Here is a 20,907-nt window from a genome sequence, read left to right on the forward strand (position 1 = left end):
CCCAGTTAAAGATAATAGCTGTCGTTTTAACCAAATGTGATCAATAAATGCACGTTTTGTAATTGTGAAGGAGAAACGATTAAGCATGTTTTTTTTTTGTATATTGTTTTCATGTCCCCTTTTCTTGGATTGCTTTACAAAAGTACTTTCAAAACAAAGTTCACAGTTCAAAACAAAAACAAAAGATGTCACACTAACAAAATATACTAGATATACTACCCAGTTTTAAAAATTGGATTAAAAATATATCAGCTGATGAAAACATATAATTAATTTGAATATTAAATATTATTATTATAATTATTATCATTATTATAATATTATTTTAGCAAAATACTATATAGGCCTACATAAAATAATCTTGCTAAAAATACAACAACAACGAAACAACAACACCCTCCTTTTTCTATTTTTTTGGCTTTCAGTTTCTGTCCTCGGGCTCGGCTGCGCTCGCCTATGATCCCAAGTTGTCTTCTTTCTCGCGAGATTTTGCGACGTGTTGCAAGAGGGGGGAAATCTCGGGAGCTGTCTGAAGGAACAAATAGCGTGAAGATTTAAAAACGTGCATTTAGCAGACGGCGATTCTGCAACATTTCGCAGGAAGGCGGCACCGTTACTTTCGATTATTTAAAGCTCTCTGTCGACGAGAACCCTTTAATTGAGCCTCTCTCTTCGTAACTTGGAGGAAGTTTTAACTCTGCACGGCGGAGCAGAAAGTCAGGTCGGTGGTCGGCAGTTGGTCCTGCAGGAATGTCGCAGAAAGAGAGACCCGTGTTTTATCGACAGGAGGTCAACAAAACGATATGGGAAGTACCGGAGCGGTACCAAAACCTGTCCCCGGTTGGCTCTGGCGCCTACGGATCCGTGTGGTGAGTCACTTTATCCGTTAGTTGGTGAACGGTTCGTGTAGCCGAGTCACCTAACTTAACCTCCATTCATTTAGACGAGGCCTGCGCTGCCCATGCTAAAGTTAGGTTAGCTCGTCCTGAGTGTTGCTAGCAAGTTGGAGCCACGATGTGCCTTTCAACAAGAAAACCTGATGACCTGTGATCTAGCTCGTATTATCCACTTTTAAAACTTGTATTTAACATATGTAACTGCAAATACATTCGCACAGGTCGCACTGCAGGAAGCTGCTCACTAACAGAAACGTTCAACTATTAAAAAAGTACGCGAGACTTTATCTGATTGATGTTAAAATCACAATTGCAAACTGTAGCTGTAGATCCTGATCCCAGAGGCTACTTTATTCAACGTTTTATTTTGGAAAAATTTACATTACTAGAGTAAAATCCCACCAACAGGTGATGTAATCCGAGTACGTAAAGATGAGATATTGTTGGGTGTCGCTAATGTGTTATGGAGAGATCTCGAGAGCACTTATAATCTTTTCTGCTGCACATAAAGTTATGACATAGTCTCGTCTGACTGTGAAGTAAAAATATTTTCTACAATAAACAAATAAAATATGCTTTAGATGCTCCTTGTAAGATCATATTCCACAGCATGAAAATAACTTAATAATTTACTTAACATTATATGCATCGTACAATATTTTTATGTAGCTACTTTATGTGTTAATGTGTTTTCAAATGCCTTGCAAGAAAAAAACCTCTTTTTAAAAAGTATTTTTTGTGGTTGTTAATTTAGTTAAGACAAAAAAATCTTTAACCAAAGATTGTTGAATCTACATGACAGGATTCCTATGTTGAATAGGACAAAACAAAAATACAAGATAATAAATAAAAATCTTTTCTCTTTTCTGCAATTTTCCATGGAAGAATAAAACATTTTTTTCACATCAAACATCAGAAGTACCTAAAGTACCTCATTAAAACTTCAATTTTCTGTACTTGTACCACTTCTTTACTAAAATTCAGAGTTAAATATTTTATTTCTCACTCTTTTTACATTAACCTGACAGCTATAGTTGCTAGTTACTAGTTACTTTACAGATTGAGATTTTACATAACTATTATCATATTTTAAATATGTAGTGGACTAGATAAATACCCTTAAGTATATACAGTTGTTAAATGTTAACATTAAAATGCTGTTTACACATTAATGCTTTCATTTATGCATCATGTGACATGTCTCTTTATTATTGCTTTCATAAAAATGCTTAATCTGATATTATCTCAGATGTCCATAAAATATTGATAATGTGATATATGACGAAATATCCTGTTAGATTTTACATCTTGTAATATCGTAAATGTTGTCTCTTCTGCTTTTAAAGTTTGAATTACAGTAAGTGATGTAATTGTGTGAATTTACAAGACTGTTCTAGCTCTATTACGCCTTTACCCACTGAGCTGTTATATCCACATTAATTCTGATTATTTATCAATAATCTCACCGGTAATGTTGTTGCATTATCTTAATCAAGGTATTTTTTAAAAAGCTATTGTGATTGTTGTGATGTATTGTGATTTTCTCCACATTGCCCAGCCCTACTTTTTAAGTTATTTTTTCCTCATGTAAAATAGTTATATGAATTGGGAAATGATGGTTGATTATTCAGTTGATTAAAATAAAATGAATAAACAATTGGTACTATTGATAAATTGTTGTTTAGTGTGGAAAATGCCTGTTTCAGCATCTTAAGTGTGAGGACTTGCTGTTTTTTATTTCATAAAATTCAAAACTTACTATCTGACATTCTTGACTGTTTTTCTCATATTTTGTAAACTGGATGATAATTCTATTAATTGTAAAACCTAATTGCCAGATTGGTTGATAATGCAATTAATTAATAGCTGCGGCCAGTGCTGGAAATTATTACAAGCCACCTGCCAAATGAGAGTAAAATAAGCACATTGCTGCTAGATTTGCCACACTCAACAACCAAAAAATCAATGGTAATCTATTGGATGATAGGTAGATTTTGGAATCCACCAACCACAGTTGCAGGTGGACAAAAAAAAGTTAATTTCTCACCCTGGTTGCAGCCCAAATCCGGACTTTTTGTCTGATTTAATGTCTTTCCTGGTCATACAAAGTCCAAGCATTAGGTCAACTTAATGTACTATCTTCCAGCTTAAAAAATACTTTTTTAGCGATCTCTTTAATGAATGTTTTCACTAATGACAAACGCAGTTGCAACACAGAACCCTTTGGATTCACGGTGCAGATGGGATCTTGCCTGAGATTGTTTTAGAGGAGCTTGCTGCTGATGAGTTTGATTTCCTTAATGCTGCTTTGAGGCAAAAGTGTAAGCTTTCACAGCATATATCCTTTGCATTGGTCTGGTGATTAAATAGGTTGCGCTGATACTATCTAGGACACAACATTGTCAGTGTTACACTTGATTTAGTTGGCAGATGTTTGTTTTGCAAATGGAAACGGACAGCTGTGCTGTTGCTGGGCAATAGGATAATCTGTTGCTGGTCAGATTACTGTCCGCTCACCAGCTCACTAGATCGACTGTCATTGTGTTTTTTTTCCAAAACAGCACGTTGGCCTGTAACGTCAGTGTTTACATGATGGACTAAGTGTACTGTGAATTTCTGACTAGTTTATTTAAACTGAAACTTCACGACTTTAATGTTGAGATGCTGTGAGCACAAACCTGAACTTTATACAGTTTATAGAAAACCCTGATAATAATAATAATTTGTCTCAATTTGAAAGTGACCTATGCATTTGCATTATTTATAAATTGACTGCATTTATACAGTGATAAGATTCAAAGTGCTCACCAGTTTGTCTCTTATTTGATCACACACTCACACTGATGGCAGCGCGAAACCATTATTATCCATATTTATTTTGAGTGGAGCAATATGGAGAAAATCAAATATCACAACATTTTTGACCAAGTACTTTCCATATTGATATTGTGACATTATTGCTAGGCTTACTATCGGTGCTTTCACAAAATATTACACACTGAGACTTTGATTAATAGTTATCAGTAATGTGGATATAATGACTAAGTGGGTGAAGGCAAATAACAGAACAGCTAGAACAGACTGTTAAGTTCACAAAATTGCATCACCCATGCAGCCTGTAAAACCAGGAAAAAACAACACTTGTGATTTTACAATATCCAAAATCTAAAACGATATCAAGTCTTACAATCTCATATATAGTATGAGATTATAGTGTCATAGTATCTCTTATAGTCTCATAATATTGATGATATTGATAAATTGCCTAGCCCCATAGTTAGTTATCAGGGTGGAAAAAATGGAGACACCATCAAAGTAATCAATGTCTGTGCAGCTTAATTTTTCATTAAAATATAATTGCTGACACATTTTGGCCAGAGGCCTTTAGAAGCCATTTTTCTTCTTTGATAAACTGTTATATATTCTTTAAGTCAGTCAGTTTCTCTCTCTGAAATGCATACTATTATTATTATTATGGTTAAATTATCATCTATATGTATTTATTTATTTGACTGTTGCAGAATTGCTATAGCATAGATGCTTTTTCCCGAAATATATTTTCATGCTTTAATAGCTTTACACCAGGCGTGAATATTAGCACCAGCCAAATAAACAATAGTAGTATTTTGAGTGGCTGGTAGATTTTGGAATCTGCCGGCCACGGTGGCCTATGGATTAAAAAAGTTAATTTTCAAACCTGCTTTAAACAAGTTCAATCAGCCACCCACATTTGTATTATGAGAAGGAGACATTAGCATTGTGATGATGGTGCGTGCCTGGTCACACTGGTTCCAGAGTCCCAGCAGCTGTCTACTGGCAGTGGTGATGTGTTAGGTGAGCTGAGCAGGAGGAAGTGTTGGATGGGTTTGGCTTCAGAGACAGTCAGCCTTTAGAGTGCAGGACAGACTGCAGGCCGGGCTGCTCCCAATCTGCTGAGAGATGACATTTTCTGCTGATGTCGCCCTTTTCCGCAGCCTTCAGCAGCTCTTACTGCACGTTATTTGGTTTTTAGAGCAAACGCAGCCCATTTTTCTCATCTGGTTAAAAATGACATGCTTGCTTTTCATTTCAAGCTAATATCTAGTTCAAAGTGTTGATTCTAATCTAATGTAGTTTTTTTTTTCTTTAAATCAGTTCATGCTGACAAAAAAATGTTGCATATAAGTAGGGTTAAAGTGACAAGTGTATAATTACAGATGAGTTCAATCTTACATGATTGCCCACTTCTTCAACAGTTCTGCATATGATTTGAAGACCGGTTTAAAGGTAGCTGTGAAGAAGCTCTCTCGGCCATTTCAGTCGATCATCCATGCAAAGAGAACATACAGAGAGCTGCGGCTGCTGAAACACATGAAACATGAAAATGTGAGTCGACTTGTTTCTCTTCCCCTTTAATGGTGAACAGCCATAATACGTTGTCTCCTTACGCAATGCCTCACTGTCTGTTTGCTTATTATATTGCCTATATGCTTATATTAAGTTTATAGCTGCTGCGTGTCATTCTTTGAGGTGCTAAGTCCCTGATTGTTCTCTTATTTTTGCAGGTGATTGGCCTCCTAGATGTCTTCAGCCCTGCTACTAGTCTGAAGGAATTCACTGATGTGTAAGTTGATGTGTTTGTTTTAGAATAATTTCAGTGTAGTTCAGCACACATCACATAGTTTCTGGGCTACCAAAAAAAAAAAAAAAAAAAAAGAGTACATGAGGAAAAGTGTTAACGCCTGCACACTCACCCGATGACACACAAATTTAATGACGACAACATTTTAATCCTCCTATGTCAATCTTTGACTTAACGAAGATCCAAGTGGGATCAAAATGTTGGCTTCATTAAACTTAGTACGCAGTACTTAGTATTTCCCTCAGCAACACTTGTGCATGATTTAAAAACCATGCTCAGCAGACTGCAGCCTTCATTTTCGCAGCAGCAGACAATCGTATCTGAGGCTGGGAAACACCTGGAAACAGGCCAGCTGACTAAATACACTGGAACATTTCTTAGAAGTTCACTCTGTTAGTTATTCACTCGCTGGTTATTTCACCACGAGCTTCCTTCCCTTTGCTGCCTGCTTTCTGAAAAATGTCTGCTTTGCTTGAAAACAGGTAGTTATTGTTTGTTAATGTTACAAGTTATTAGAAATGGGAAGTGGACAAACTGGACAGTGACTCAGTCCTCAGACGAGCGTACTGCCTCCCCCGTCCTGTGTGGAATGTCTCTCTCTGTTCTCTGCACACTGAGTGACTTGTATCAAATCTAATTGTGACAAATTTCAGTCAACACCCGGCACAAGTATGTGTCTCAACAACATACTGGCAATCAGATTTCTCTTCCCCGCTCGTTTTTGATGTCATGCTTTATGCATCCTCATATGGAAGATTTGAGTCAGCCTTACTATTTTGGAGCAGTTTGGAAGAGGGCAGTGCTGCACCCTGGGACACACCTCATGTCTGAGGCCGTGGTCAACAGCATTGGCAGGATTATTTCTAATACCTAACGTGCATGTAATTTTGCGTGGGAGGAAACCCACTCAGATTCTGGGAGAGTACGTCAACTCCCACAACTAGAACCCGGGAACTTGGAGACGCCTTGATTCTTAACTGTGGAAAACTACAATGACCGCTCAACAGAAAAGTTGGCATGTTTGAGTACAGTCCTACAGCTGCAGAGGAGGATATGCTGTAGAAATTTGTTATGTCATCTTATGGAAGGACTTAAAAAAACATCTCCCAAGTAGTTTGGCATATGCAAATCAACTATTTTCACATGCAATGTTTTTTATATTTCACGAAGGGAGTCAGAGAATGTGGTCAGGGATTTATTAGCAATGCAGGGTTTCCAACCTCTAATATACTGTATGGCATTTGCCATATATAATAGCACATCTGCTCTTTCCCCGAAAGGTTAATGCTTTATTTGATTCTTCCTGACCCTCAGACATGGTTTATGTATGTGGGAGGAAACTCTTAAGTAGGCTTGGGTGGTATCTTTTTTTTTCATAGCTCCATACCTTCCTGAGATTTCACCGGGGTGTATGACAGGATCAGTGTAAGGCGCTAAAGCCCCGCCATGCCATTTTTAGTCTCAATACACAATACACTCACAAGATATCAGCAAAGATAGTATTCGTGCATACATGCACTTTATGAATTAATGTTTCTTTCTTTTACCAAAACTAAGACTTCTGCGTCGTGGAACCTGTTGTTTTTTTGTTTTTGTTTTATATATATATATATATATATATATATATATATATATATATATATATATATATATATATATATATATATATATATATATATATATATATATATATATATATATATTTTTATTGGCGTGAACAGCCCTGCTTATCTGTTATCTGTCTCAACAATTTTTTTCCCCTACATTACTTGGGGGGTTTTCATTAAAAATAGACTGTGAAAATGGTCTTTTGATAATTATATTGACTCTATACCACCTTGTACCACAGGTTCCACATCTTTATCTGTCACAGTGATGAGGAAATAGAAATTAATCTGTTTTACTCAACCTTTCCTGTTTCTGTTTCAAATAAAATCCTCTGACAATATTTCTTTTGACAGAAAAGTCCTTCAGTTGTTGACACAAGGCATTTTATTGTGAAACATTTACAGGACTGTGTTGTTGACTATGCAGTAGCATACACTACAGTAGTTATTACACTTGGCAGCTCTGTAGCAGCGTTGCAACAACAGACACAGGCAATGTGAGCACACACTGCTCACTCATGCAGTGTGTCTGGGCACAACCTCCAGTGCACGTGATATGCGCTGCATGCAAAACATCCTCAATACAGCCTGTACTGTATAAAGTTAATAGAGAAGTGAGGGCCCGTTTTTTTGACTATTTAAAATCACACCTTTGGAATTTCGAAATACCCTGGTATACCGTAACACTTTGATATTGCTCATACCTACTCTTAAGTATGACACATGGTCTCTGGCAGTCATCCAGTATTTTACTTAAAAGCCCACCTCTGCTATAAAACAGCACAGGAGCCCCTGCATGCATGTTACACTGCCTTTGCTGTCAAGCCGCCCTGAACGCTCAGAACAGATTGTGTTTCATGTGCAGTCATGCCTGTATTACGAGCTGCCCACTCTCAGATCACTCAAGAAACATTTAAATGCAAAATGTGAAAAAGGCTCCAGACATTGACAGCTGGGGCTGATGCAGAATATTAAAGTGTGCTGGAGTTTGCCTTTTTGCACCCAGTCATGTCTTTGATAGCCTCTCTCCTGTGCTGCATGTCTACATGCTACATGGTTTACATGAAAATCGTCCAAAGTAAGAATTGATTCATTGATTCATTGATTGATTCATTCCTTTTCTGTAACTGCTTAATCTATAAGGGGGTCGCAGGCGGGCTGGAGTCTACCCCAGCTGACATTATGTGAGAGACGGGGTACACTCTGGACAGGTCGCCAAACTATCACAGTGCTGACATATAGAGGCAGGCAACGGTTCACGCTCACGTTCACGCTTTCGACCAATTTAGAGTCCCCAATGAACCTGAAGGAGGAAGTGTAAGAGGGGAACTCCACAGATTTATGCATCACAGTCTGTTTACAGGTCTGGGGTAGTATTTGTGCAGAAGGTGTAAAAAGCATTTTGAGTTGGAAGCTGCTTTAGATCTTCCTCTTAAATAAAACGCAAAGAACAGCTGGTGTGGCAGTGGCAGCGCCTGCTTTTGTTTTCGGCTCGCTATTTTTAAATTTCAGAAGAAAATAACAGCGGCTACATACTCCTCTTCATCTCCCTCTTCTCTCACAGGGTGCACTCTTAGTCTAAGGGTGACCACTTCTTTCTCTATCAGCCATCTCCTTTGGGTTGTAGTTACCCGGATAGCGCGGGTCCATTTATTTTGTCACCTTGTGCATGTTTGCTTCTGGCAGAGCTCACTGTTGTCACGCCATCTGCACTTCAGTGTTGGAGTTCTCTGCTGGGACTTCAGTGCTGCACCCGTACAGAGCAGACGTTTACAGTCTATAATCGTAGTGTCCATCGTCTACCAAGTATTGATAACACGCTTAGTATTTTACAAATTACAAATCTATTAATTGGATGAATGTGGGTGCTGATTTGTAAATATGAACGGAATGGATTTTATTTCTATGAAAAAAATGGCAGTGGGGGCGGTGTGCAAGTAATGTTATCCATGTTTTTCTGAACACGTTGTAACACCGACTACCACAGCAAGCTTGAAATCTTTGTCTCAAGTGATGTCACTCTTCAAACTACCAATTTTAAAAAGAATAAACATGTTGGTGTATAGTAAGAAATAAGTGAGCTTACCAGATCTCTGTAGTGTGCTTCTCATTGCTGCTTGACCCTAGCAGCTCAAAGCTGCGTTAGCTTCTTCTAGCATAACACACTTGAATCTCCTGACTAAGCTGTCGGCAGTTTAATTGCATTGTGGGCAAGAGCCGAGGCCAGTGATACTCCCCCCGTAAGGTGATCACAGGCCAAATCTGATCCCCGTTAGGGTGCCAGGTGGCCCCCCAACCATTTTCTAATTCACAATAAAAATGAAGTGACTTACACTGGGAATTGTTTTTGTACTTTTGGTGTAAATAAGAGCCACTGCAGAAGAGTCAGATCCTTTATTTTTACCAAGTGTCCATTCTCAGTTTCTCAGTCCGACATGCTGCAGCAGTGCAGTGCTTAAACAGTGGAGTACTCTATTAATGTGCAGCATTTTTGCAGTATAAAAATGTATATCTCATCAGAACAATACTTTGCATAGAAACATACTTGTATTCCTTGCTAACACTTGGAACAGTGGAAGCTGTGTTTGCTGTTGAAACGGAGAGCTACCTTCCCAAATGAGCATGCTACGGAGGACTAAAGGCAGTACGAGATCACACACGGCGGTTGTGTGAGAGACTAGGCCCCCGGGAGACGGGAAGAATAGAAAGATTAAAAGGGGGGAGAAGAATAGGTTGGTAGTGTGGAGCTTCTCTTACACTACATAGATGAATAAATGCTGAGTCACAGGATGTCAGATAGAAATATGACTCTCTTTATCTGCACATCTGCTGGAACATTGGAAATGTTCTTAGCACATTATGATATCCAGGAAAAATCCCAGATATGCAGGTGCAGTAAGTATGGTCCCCCCCCGGCTCTAAAAATACAGTCTGAGTCATAACGCGGTGGTAAGGCTTCTCCAGCCATGCTCCTGTTTCTATAGAGGGAGAGAGGAAAACAGAGGTCACTATTTATATCCCCCTTTTTTTTTCCAAGGCGGGTAAACTTTGGAGTGTGTCTGTGTCCCAGTGTGCTGCTGAGAACAAGTTCAAGCGTAACCAGGTGCTATTTTAAGGCCTCGCTCTCTGTGCTGTGTGAGAAAAGAAGAGCATTCATGAAGTGGGTGTTTGCTGAGCAGCAGACGAAGACGAAGCAGCACATGGCTCTGTGTATTTTGGCGGTAGCATCCTGCTCTCGCCTTCTTCCACAAGTGCTGTTTGAGCATTTTAAAGAGCTCTGGGATTAGATTTGAATTATCCACTGATGCAGTCCCATTAAGCCCATTTATCTGGGTGTGCTGTTAAATGACGCTCCATTTAAAAGGGCTTGGCCTTTCAGTGCCTCTGGAGAGAAGTGAGAGTGAAAAGAAGTAGCAGCTAAACCGGTTTAAGCTCACATAGCCATATGGGAAATTAGTTTCACTGCAAACAACTCTGGGGAAAAAATGTTGGAAGTGCAAATATATTAATTTCTGGCTTTTTATGAAGTGAGAAAACATGTCGTCTGATGTTTGTGTCTGTGTATGATTGGCAGGTATCTCGTGACTCACTTAATGGGGGCAGATCTCAACAACATCGTGAAATGTCAGAAACTCACAGATGACCATGTGCAGTTCCTCATATACCAGATCCTCAGAGGGTTAAAGGTGAGTTTTAAGAGAAATACATTTTGGAAAATTCCTTCATTTGTTTTCTTGCCAAGAGTAAGGTCACATTCACTTTAATATTCTTTCATTTTAAAAAGGTTTTGCACAGGCATTTTAGCACAGTTTCAGAAATAATCTTAGATTTTGGTCAAGGTCAAGGTCACTGGGATCTTGCGTCTGTCTCATTTTTGTGAACACAATATCTGAAGATGGCCTTGAGAGAGTTTCCTCAAATTTGGCACAAATGTTTACTGAGACTCATGAATGAACTAATTAGACTATGGTGGTCAAAGGTCAAGGTCACATTGACCTCATAAAACATGTTTTTGACCATAACTCAGGAATCTTGGGTGCCCACCTTGAAACTGCTTTGGTTGTGTAGATCTTCTGTGTTGCGGAGGAATGATGTTTGTGAAGCATTCATGTCATCACAGAGATGAATATAAACTGTCAACTGCGCCGAGGCACCAACCGCATGGCGGTGTATCTTTTTCTTTTTTTTTTTGCCCGATCGGTGGGTCAGAAATCTACTTGCCCAAAGTTAATTTCACTTGTCGTATAGAAATAGTTGTATTTATTAGTAGCTTTTAAATAACAACAAAAAAGCTTTAAACTTACACTAAACTTATCCACATTTACCAACTTGCGCCAAACAATGTGCAATACATATTCGGAGATTCACCCACATTCTCCACCACCACCAAACTAAGCTTCAGCTCATTAACTTTATTCTGTATCCGCCGTCATATTTTTTGTGCATGTGCAATTCTCAACAGAGATGATTGACAAGCCTGACATGTTAATTTCGCAATTGGGCAATCCTCATTGCTGAGCCCTGCTTCTGCAATACAGCAAGTATTTTCCATCACAAGAGGAAGTCATGGCAGTGGGAAAGGAGATAAGTTGACCACACAAAAGAAGTGTAGACCTAGTCATGTTTTTTTGGCTTGACATGTCCTGACCATAGATCCATGGTTGACTGATAGGACCCAACCAGAACGCGTCATCATCTTTTTAAGTTTTTCAAACTAAAATGGGGTTGCAGCCTTTTTCAAAATTCTCCGTTGCAGGGGTTCAGCAACACTTAAGTAGTGTGGAGTAAATGTAGCAATAATTATGCATTTTAAAGCGAAGTTGCATCACTTTGGATAAAGCCTTAGATGAGAGGAGTGATAGCACTCTATAGTTTTAACTCTTTGGTTTTTACAGAGATAAACATGTTAATTAGTGAGCTCCCAGAATTTGTTAAACTCAAAACAAGCCATTGCCTCATATCTGAAATTAACAGACAGATATTAGAGTGGCACTAATGTCTCATCTAACCCCGCAAGAATGAGCTTATTTCCCAAAATGTCAGATAAATCACTGGTTTCAACATTGTACTGCTTTGCCTATGTCTTTAACATCTACATCTTTAAACTGATCATCTAATTTAATGCACTTGTTCTCCTCCGTCTCTCTGCAGTATATCCACTCAGCAGATATCATTCACAGAGTAAGTGCCATGTTTGTTCTTTGTCTGACAAATGTTATTGTGTCTTTGACCCCAACTGCCTAAAAAAAAATTGTGTGAGGGTTTATGACATCTTCTACTTGGCAGAGTTGAGCCTTTGCCTTGTGCAAACACTGAGGGAAGTCATAAACAGGACCTTTACTTTTACATGCTGTTAATGATGTCATGCTTCTATTTTAAAGTTAACAATGAAGGGACAGATTTGTTTTCAATCATGAAAGTAGGAATTCATTTCCAGATCAGGATTGCAGATGTACTGTCTATCCAAATATATACTCATCACCTAAACTTAAATAACACTAACTCACATTTATGGCTTTCCTCACCAGGATTTGAAACCTAGTAATCTGGCGGTGAATGAAGACTGTGAGCTGAAGGTTAGTGAACTGCTTTGCTCATGTAAAACTTTAGTTTATCCTGAGTCCACACGTGAATATTTTACTAACAGCTCTTTTTTTTTGCATCTCAATTGCTCCCAGATTTTGGACTTTGGTTTGGCACGGCACACTGATGATGAGATGACGGGCTACGTGGCAACCCGCTGGTACCGTGCACCAGAGATCATGTTGAACTGGATGCATTACAACATGACAGGTAGATTTTTAATTGATTTTCTTTATTTTTGTGATATGCACACAAAGTAATGATGCACGGGTTAAAACTGCAGGCAGCGGGTCGGACAGTTCAGGCGAGCTTGTTAGAAAATAAAAATTTCGGGCGGGGCGAGTCATAAAGTGACAAACAGCGTTCTGAATACGTTTTTATAATTTACAAAGAGATTGTGCCTAAGAATCTCTGTCCAGAGTGGATCCGTTAAATATGCACTGTCATGCAGACAAACCACTTTACCTGTCAGCTGTGCGCTCATGTAAACAAACCACGTAGGTTATTAGCTGTGCGCCCGAGATCATAGGCTTAAGAAGTAACCACTTGAAAGACAGGTGAGTGCTTGCTGTCATTCTGTACTTTTAAAAGCAGAAAACACAAGTTTAATATAGTGATATTTCATCTTCGATATGACAGAAAATACCCAACAGCTAGTAGGTCATTACCAGAAACTTTAAGCTCCGGTTTGCGGTTCGGGCAGATAAACAAAAGATGGATCTTATTTTCAATTTCACCAAGCTCACACAGTCTGTCTTCGTCTGGAGTGGCATTAAGCCTGTCAGTCTGTAAGGCCAATAGTAATGTTCCTGAGTGTAACTGTCCACATAGGTGTCTTTGTCTTTTGTTGAAATTATACCTCATATGAGGTTCTACACTGTAGCTATTCTTTATGAGACAATAAAGGCCATTGCAAATAAAGTGCAATATTTTTGTCTGATATTGTGGCATCTTTAAAAATAAATTACAGGGCTGCCTCTAGCTCACCTGCTAGAGTGTGCACCCCATATGCCGAGGCCTTTGCAGCGGCCCGGGTTCAATTTCACCCTGTGGCCCTTTGCTATGTGTCATTCCCCTTCTCTCTCCCACATTTCCGGTCTACAGCTGTCCTATCAATAAAGGGAAAAATCACCCCAAAAATATCATCTTTAAAAAGTAAATTACGATCTCACATGTCCACGTTTGCACACCAACCCTGAAACTCTTGTCTGTCATTAAAGTTTATCGGAATAGGTTTGATTTTCTGTGTTTGATTTTCTGTTTTCTACTAATAGAACAATAAAATGGACACGTTGTGCAAGGTTTCTGTGCGTAACTTTTGTCAGATGAAGATAAGAAAACGCAGACAAAAAATATCAATATCAATACTCAGTGTGCAAATGCTTGGTAATAGTAGTAAGTAGTAAAGTTTTTTTTCTTTTAATAACATATCAACAGACCATTTTTCTCTATACATGAAATGCATTTTCTTTTCAATCATGTGAATATCACAAAGTAACCGGTTTTGGACAATCAATGAAAAATAATTCAAATAAAATAAGGATTTCAACTCATTAGCTCAGGGATGACCATGCAAAATGTCTCAGTTCAACACTGTATTGTAAATGACATTTAAAAGATCCTCCCCAGTGACTTTCTGCACCTCTACGTCATTACAGAAGAGTTTGAGGAGTGAATTTTATCATGTTTTTGTTCTGCTTTCTGTGTTTCAGTGGATATTTGGTCAGTGGGCTGTATAATGGCAGAACTCCTCACTGGAAAAACTCTTTTTCCTGGATCTGACCGTATCCTTTTCATGTGAGAGTACAGTGTGTTCAGAGCTCCCATAGCTGGAGAGACACTATTTGCATAACAAATTCAACAGGTCAAATGCACATTGACATTGTTATGGAAGTGCTTATTTAAGATGTTTGTTTTTTTTTGCCCACGCTGTAGCAGACACTGATCTGCAATGCTTGTTTTCTGTTTCCTCTCATGAAAACCCGCTTTTCTGCTTTTCTCTTCCAACACATCTCTGCCTGAGGTGTTTTTCAATATTAAAAATGTAACACAGATAGTACCTGTTTCCATACTTCCCTCTGGCTTGACACATGCCCTTTGCTGTAATGTTTCCACTGGCGTGCTTCAACTCTCCCTACACTGTCAGTATGCATTGTTGGCTCAGGTCCACCTTCTGCCTGCACCACAGCCAGTCTTTGTATGGGCCTATCAATCTGCACTGTCTCTGCCAAACATTTAGTTTATTATTCTCTCCCTCTGCCAGTGTTTTCAGACTAACGGCTGAGCTTGTAAGTTAAGTGTACATCATGGCTGTCCACTGCCTTCACTTTTTTACATGTTATAAGCTGTCTGCAAGCTGCATTTCGAACCCTTTCTCTCCTCTGTGCAGATTTGCGTGTAGGCTCTCCTTTTCTCACATCTTTTGTGTCACATATAAAGTAAATACAGTGAACTTTATCATCACAGATGGTTTTTAAGTGACATATACAATGAGGATGAAGACTAACAAGTCAGATTACTAGTTCTCCCTCGTTCAGCAACTGGTCTTCCTTTACCGTGTGCCGGTAGACATTGATCAGTTGAGGCTAATTATGCTGCTCGTCGGAACACCAGGGCCCGAGCTGTTGATGAAAATATCTTCAGAGTCTGTGAGTTCACAAAGATATGCAAGGTTTTTCACTAACAAGCTCTCTTCTCCAAACTTGCCACTGTTTTGTGCAATAACTTAGTGTTTCTGCTACCTAACTGACAGCATGTTTTCCAGCCTTCAGCTCTGTGGGGTTGAGACTTGCTTTCTGCCTCTTTAACTGGGTGAATTTGTCACAGCCTGATTATGACACAGGTGATTGAGCTCCAGCTTTCACTGATTGACTGTAATTCCTCTTAATCGTAACGTGTTCGTCACATTTTGCTTCAGAGCTTGAAGTTCGTTTTTCAGTGCAACATTGCAGTGCATCCAGAGTTTTGCCGCAGTGTTTGATTGAAAAGCAGCTTCTTAACCAACTCTGCTCTGTCGCTATACTCCCCTTGACACAAGCTTCGTAGATATAAACCAGCTTCAGCAGATAATGCGTCTAACAGGAACGCCCCCAACATCTCTAATAAGCAGGATGCCCAGCCATGAGGTGAGCAGGATCCATGGTTACTTTCTTTAGACCAGACAGACCGCAGCGGGAGGACAGTCAGACCTGCTGTAACCTTTTCTTTGCTTTTAAAGCTATGCAGCTCTTGGCTTAGTGTCCTATATTTATCCTGAGAGTGTTAACCCAGAAGATTTCCATACCACACCAGCATCTAAAGAATAATAATAGCAGCATTTTGTGCCAAGATTTAACTATGTTAATCTTTATTTAACTCTAATTGTCTTAACTTTTATATGGGGTTGTATGAGGCACTTATGGTGAATTCCCGGGAGAAAGTTTCACCTGGAACTCCCCCCGGAGTCTGATTTCCTCCTAAGTTGGAACAACGTCACCAACCCTGACCTCAGATTTCAAGAAGGCTGCTCCGTGCATCAGCAGTTTTGTTAACTGTAGTGAAATACTTTTTCGTAGCACTTTTGTCGTATTTGAGTCTAATCAAATCATACACACAGTCCTGTCCAACTTTCATCTGTAGACATGTTGCTAAAGTGTCTAACGTGTTGTTATCAGCTGATATTGCTAATGGCAAACCTGGCAAGAACTGCTATTGCAAACCACATCTTGTTTTTCAAACTTGTTATACTGAAGCGCAGTCGGCCAGAATGTGTTAATGGCATGCCCCCAGTTTGGAGAGGCAGGCAGAAGTACTGAAACAAAAGCTAAATGATGTACTGCCGTGGATAGGAGCAACAGCAAAACATATTTTAGACAATTTAAGAGATACGTTTAGTTTACATTATATTTAGAATTTTTTCACATTCAACATTTGTCGTCAGACAGCCCGTTCTGATGAAGAACTGAGGTGAAGTTATCCATGCGCTCGTCAAAGCCACTGCGTATCAACAAAAACAGTCATTTTACCTGGCAGAGAATGAGAGTTGTGTTAAAGAGTTTGTGTTATTGTGTGACTTTGATGTTTTAAAAGGTTAGTTCAGATTCATCAAAGTCACACAAAAACACAAACTCTAATACAACTCTCATGTTTTGTCATGTAAAATTGTAGTTGTTGTCATTGGAGGATGTGGCGGCTTTGAAGAGAGCATAAATAAGTTCAGTCCCCCATCAGAAAGAGGTGTCTGGTGGCAAGGTAACGTGGCAAAAAATATTATCAGTATAGCAATACACTTAAACAGACAGATTTTTTTAGGTGGCAAAAATTTGTTTTGCTGCTGGCCCCGGTCGCAGCAAGCCCCCCCAGGGAGAGTGCTAGGCTTTTAAGCAAATTTTACACAGTGGCCAAAAGTGGAATTACTCCACCCAGGTCCGACGTGATGCCATGGGGCTCAGAAAGACCCCTTGAGTTACATTGGGAAGGAGATGTGTGTAAATTAATGGAGATTTTTTTGTCAGTGTCAAAACCTCCATGAAATGACTCATTTTTCTATCAAGATTAAATCCATTCAGTTTCACATTTGGAAAGCCCCAAAATTAAATTATTTGATTGCTATTCAAGCTAGCGAATTGCTAAACCAGAAGTCAGTCACTCGGCTGAGTACTTGTATAACGTACTAGATATAGAGCATCTTTTGCCTCATGCACTCATGAGCAGCTCTCATAGGACTGAACAGGGTCCATTCTCCATGCTGTATCCAGATTTTCTTAATACATCCATGGTCCACAGCAGTACACTTCTTGGCATGCGTGACAGTTCTCCTGCATGCTTCACTAAACTGGAGGTGCGCTCACTGCCACCTAGGTAATGAACTGAAAATGGATAAGAACCTCATACAACCCCACTTCAAAAATAATCCAACTAACCCTTTAAGCGATAAAGCTAAGAAGGTGCTAATGGTCACACTAATCAGAGCATCACTCGGCTGACTCAAACTTCTTTGGTCAAGTGAGCTGTAGGGAACAGCATGACTTCTAGAGGCCACTGCCAGAGATTTAAGGTTTTAATTTTTTCAGTTCAGAATTATTGTGTGTTGTCTGACACACTTGCTGCATGAGATTGTGATAGTGACTGCGAGAAGTGGCTCTGAACTTGTGTGACATCTGTGTGCTTGTCGTGTCCGGTCATAAAAAAAGTGTCAGGCCTACTGTTAGTGATACAGTAGTGACTAACAGCACTTTCTGTGTGAAAGATGCTTCATCCGTGGTTTGCTTTCTGTTTTTGTTTCTGCACATTCCTTGAAACTTGACGTCTTGCCTTTCTTAACATGTTTTTGTATAATATGCATTACTTTTATTTCCAAAAGATAAAATGTAAAAAGCTTTAACGCCAACATATATAGTCGCTGTAGTATTTTTTCAGTGTTATGTGATGCAGTGTAGTTACATCTTTAAATAGAAATGTAATAAGTGAGCCGTAATAATTTGATGCAGGTGGCTGCATTCAACATGATCAGTCGAATGAAAATATGTGAGCATTATGAGACAGGCGGAGCTGGATTTGGGCCACATGTTGCTGCAGGTGAGAGCTGACATTTGATTTACTGTGTGTATTTTCACAGGCCAGGAACTACATCAGCTCTTTGCCACACATGCCCAAGAGGAACTTTGCTGATGTGTTCATTGGTGCCAACCCACAAGGTAATACCAGACATCTGATGTGACGTTTTGTGATGCCGGACCTGCTAACCGCAGTTAATCTTTTCTCTTTTTTGGGAGGGAATTCCAATAAATAGCTTTGCTTTATGAGTAATAATAGTTTGAACAGCATGACAGGGCACTAGGATTTTTAAATGGGTCATTGACTGTTAGAGATTTCACTGTCTTCATATTTTGACATGTTTTTTTTTTTTTTTAAAGCTGTGGACCTTCTGGAGAAAATGCTGGTTCTGGACACAGACAAGCGGATAACAGCAGCCGAGGCTCTGGCTCACCCCTACTTCGCTCAGTACCATGACCCAGACGACGAGCCCGAGGCCGAGCCCTACGACCAGAGCTTTGAGAGCCGCGAGCTGGAGATTGAAGAGTGGAAACGTACGTCATTGTTCTACACAAAAAGTCTTACTCTGTTAAAAAAAAAAAAAGAACAGCAAAAGCAAAAGAACTAAACAACAACAAAAAAGTGTTACCCTCCTGAGTCTAGAAAAAAAGATTTATTTAATATTTAGATTTTTAAAAAATGAACTTTAAATAACTGGGATGTAAGAAAAATATTGCGAGATTTGTTTTCTTTAATACGTATGTTTTATACACAGTTTTATACATTGGATCACAATGTGTCTTTGTGGACGTTTGCACTTGTATTGACCACTGTCCACCTGACACATGTTAATACCAGATGTAAACAGGGTATTCCTCAATAATTAAAAAATAATAAAATCTGCCCCATTGAGTTCTCTGTTTCATAAAGTGCCCAGAATGGTTGAAAATGAGAAGAAGCAAGTCACACTGTCCCCTGTATTTTGTTTGACATAAAGGCCTCAGTGTCATATCCCCCACAAAGGACCGAAATGAATTGTTTGGGCTGCCATACTGACAGTACAGAAACCAGGGTTTCCACAGAGGCATTGGATCTCCAAATACAAGGCCTTAATTGGGAGTGAAATGTCTTAAAATTAATCTGTTAAAAGTCTTAAAATGCTAAGACTTGGAAAGTAGGATTTTAGGATTTTTTCTGATATAGCACAGTAAGTAGTTGAAATTTTTAACATTTTTTCATAATAAATCTATTGTATTTAAAAATAAAATAAAGAAATCTTGCAATATTGGTCTGAAATGGCTAAAAATATATGAATATATATTTATATAGCTAGATAGTGTTAAAGCTGAAGGGAACCTCAGAGACCCTTGTTTAACATTTTTGGTCTTTTTTCCTTGCAGGATTAACCTATGAGGAGTTATGTAGTTTCGAGCCACCTATCTTTGACGAGGACGACATGGAGTGACGTGACGAGACGTGCTACCCACATCGACCCCAGCCGCCGACAATATGTAACAACCTTGAACATGTGCATTAGTGTTAAACTCTCAGACACACTTGTATCAGAGTGCCTACCAGCCTTTATCAGTCTGTATTAACCAAGAAAACATTGTCCACGATTCGCTCTCGTTAGGAGATGATTGCCAGCGCAGGGAGAGGAAGAGCTCGACCAGTTATCATTATTCTTATTTATGAACCACTAATGTTAATGGTCTGTTGCTGGGAAATGTCATTTCTTGCCAATAGCTGAAATCATTTTATATTCTTAGATTTTTTTTCTTTAAATTTAGACTTTAATGACTCGTCACTGTGACACTGAGATGCTGAAACACCTGGACCTATAGCTGTGCTATTTTGTGTTTTTAAATTTTCTATTGAGTAACTTATGAATAAGCTTCTGTGTCCATCAATTGAAAAAAAGGAATATGCTAGTCTACCACTCGCCCTGCCAAGCTGTCACATATAGCACTGGGTCACATGTATTTGTTTCATGATTCAGTCGTAATTGTTCCTGTATTTAAAAAGAGATAACTCTGAAGGGGTTTATATCTGTGACAGAAGTAGATTTGATGTTTTTAGGTATTTGACAATTTGAGAATGTGCCTGTTCTGTGCAGTCACTGACCTTCAGTGCTCACCAACTGAGTTTCACACATTTTAGTGTTCATTTTGATAGTGTAGATGCTCTGTAAGTCATAGTTTGGCTAAAAATCTGAGCCTCTGCTGTTAAAGGACAGTGCTACTCAACAAGGCACCTAAGTAGGAAAAAAAAAACATAATGGGTACATGCTCTACTCAAAAATATGTAAATATCTGTGCGTTATTTTTTAAATCTCTGACTTATTGTGCTTATGTCATGAAGCAATCACTTTTAGTATGTACATCAGTTTAAAGACTTATGTGTGCGTTTGCGAGAGTGTGTTGTTGGTTTACAGGAATTTTAAGTGTCATGCTAAAACCTCTAATAGAAATACTGCTTAAATGTGTAAAAGAGGGATTTCAGATGTATTTATACTTTGTGGAGGTGGTATTTATAAACAACAATCGAAAGATCCCTTAAACTATTTTCAGGCCAGCAGAGTAACTACTATCTTCAGTCCTTTGTTTAACAAAATAAAGACTTATTTTTAAGAGACACCTGTTTTTTCATGTTTTATTTCCTTTTACTACTTTCCACATTTTTAGCA

The 20,907-nt window shown here is 38.8% G+C and overlaps 1 protein-coding gene across 3 annotated transcripts; it reads left to right on the top strand.

Annotated features, from left to right (window-relative positions):
- Positions 1-478: 478 nt before the first annotated feature.
- mapk14a (mitogen-activated protein kinase 14a) lies at positions 479-20,855 on the top strand. 3 transcript variants are annotated; one of them, XM_042491218.2, is made up of 12 exons: positions 484-869; positions 5,132-5,261; positions 5,441-5,499; positions 10,699-10,810; positions 12,276-12,305; positions 12,653-12,700; positions 12,803-12,917; positions 14,420-14,491; positions 15,276-15,355; positions 18,304-18,382; positions 18,602-18,775; positions 19,622-20,855. In XM_042491218.2, the coding sequence occupies exons 1-12, from the start codon at positions 751-753 to the stop codon at positions 19,684-19,686; spliced, it is 1,083 nt and encodes a 360-aa protein (XP_042347152.1). In that variant the 5' UTR covers positions 484-750; the 3' UTR covers positions 19,687-20,855. The 3 variants fall into 3 exon arrangements, with proteins under 3 accessions (XP_087938336.1, XP_042347152.1, XP_042347150.1); XM_042491216.2 differs by lacking the exon at positions 15,276-15,355 and adding an exon at positions 15,753-15,832; XM_088082210.1 differs by having other exon boundaries at positions 479-869; positions 12,653-12,917.
- The last annotated feature ends 52 nt before the right edge of the window (positions 20,856-20,907 follow it).

Source organism: Plectropomus leopardus, chromosome 9 (assembly GCF_026936395.1).
Source record: "Plectropomus leopardus strain MGB_pleo_1.0 chromosome 9, ASM2693639v1, whole genome shotgun sequence".
Classification (NCBI taxonomy): Eukaryota; Metazoa; Chordata; class Actinopteri; order Perciformes; family Serranidae; genus Plectropomus; species Plectropomus leopardus.

What these genes read in the sequence shown, in the direction of transcription:
- mapk14a (XM_088082210.1), top strand. Translation starts at nt 751, where the DNA reads ATGTCGCAGAAAGAGAGACCCGTGTTTTATCGACAGGAGGTCAACAAA. An exon ending in CTGAAGGAATTCACTGATGT is followed by an intron (nt 5,500 to 10,698) that starts GTAAGTTGATGT and finishes TATGATTGGCAG; the next exon opens with GTATCTCGTGACTCACTTAA. An exon ending in CAGCAGATATCATTCACAGA is followed by an intron (nt 12,306 to 12,652) that starts GTAAGTGCCATG and finishes TTTCCTCACCAG; the next exon opens with GATTTGAAACCTAGTAATCT.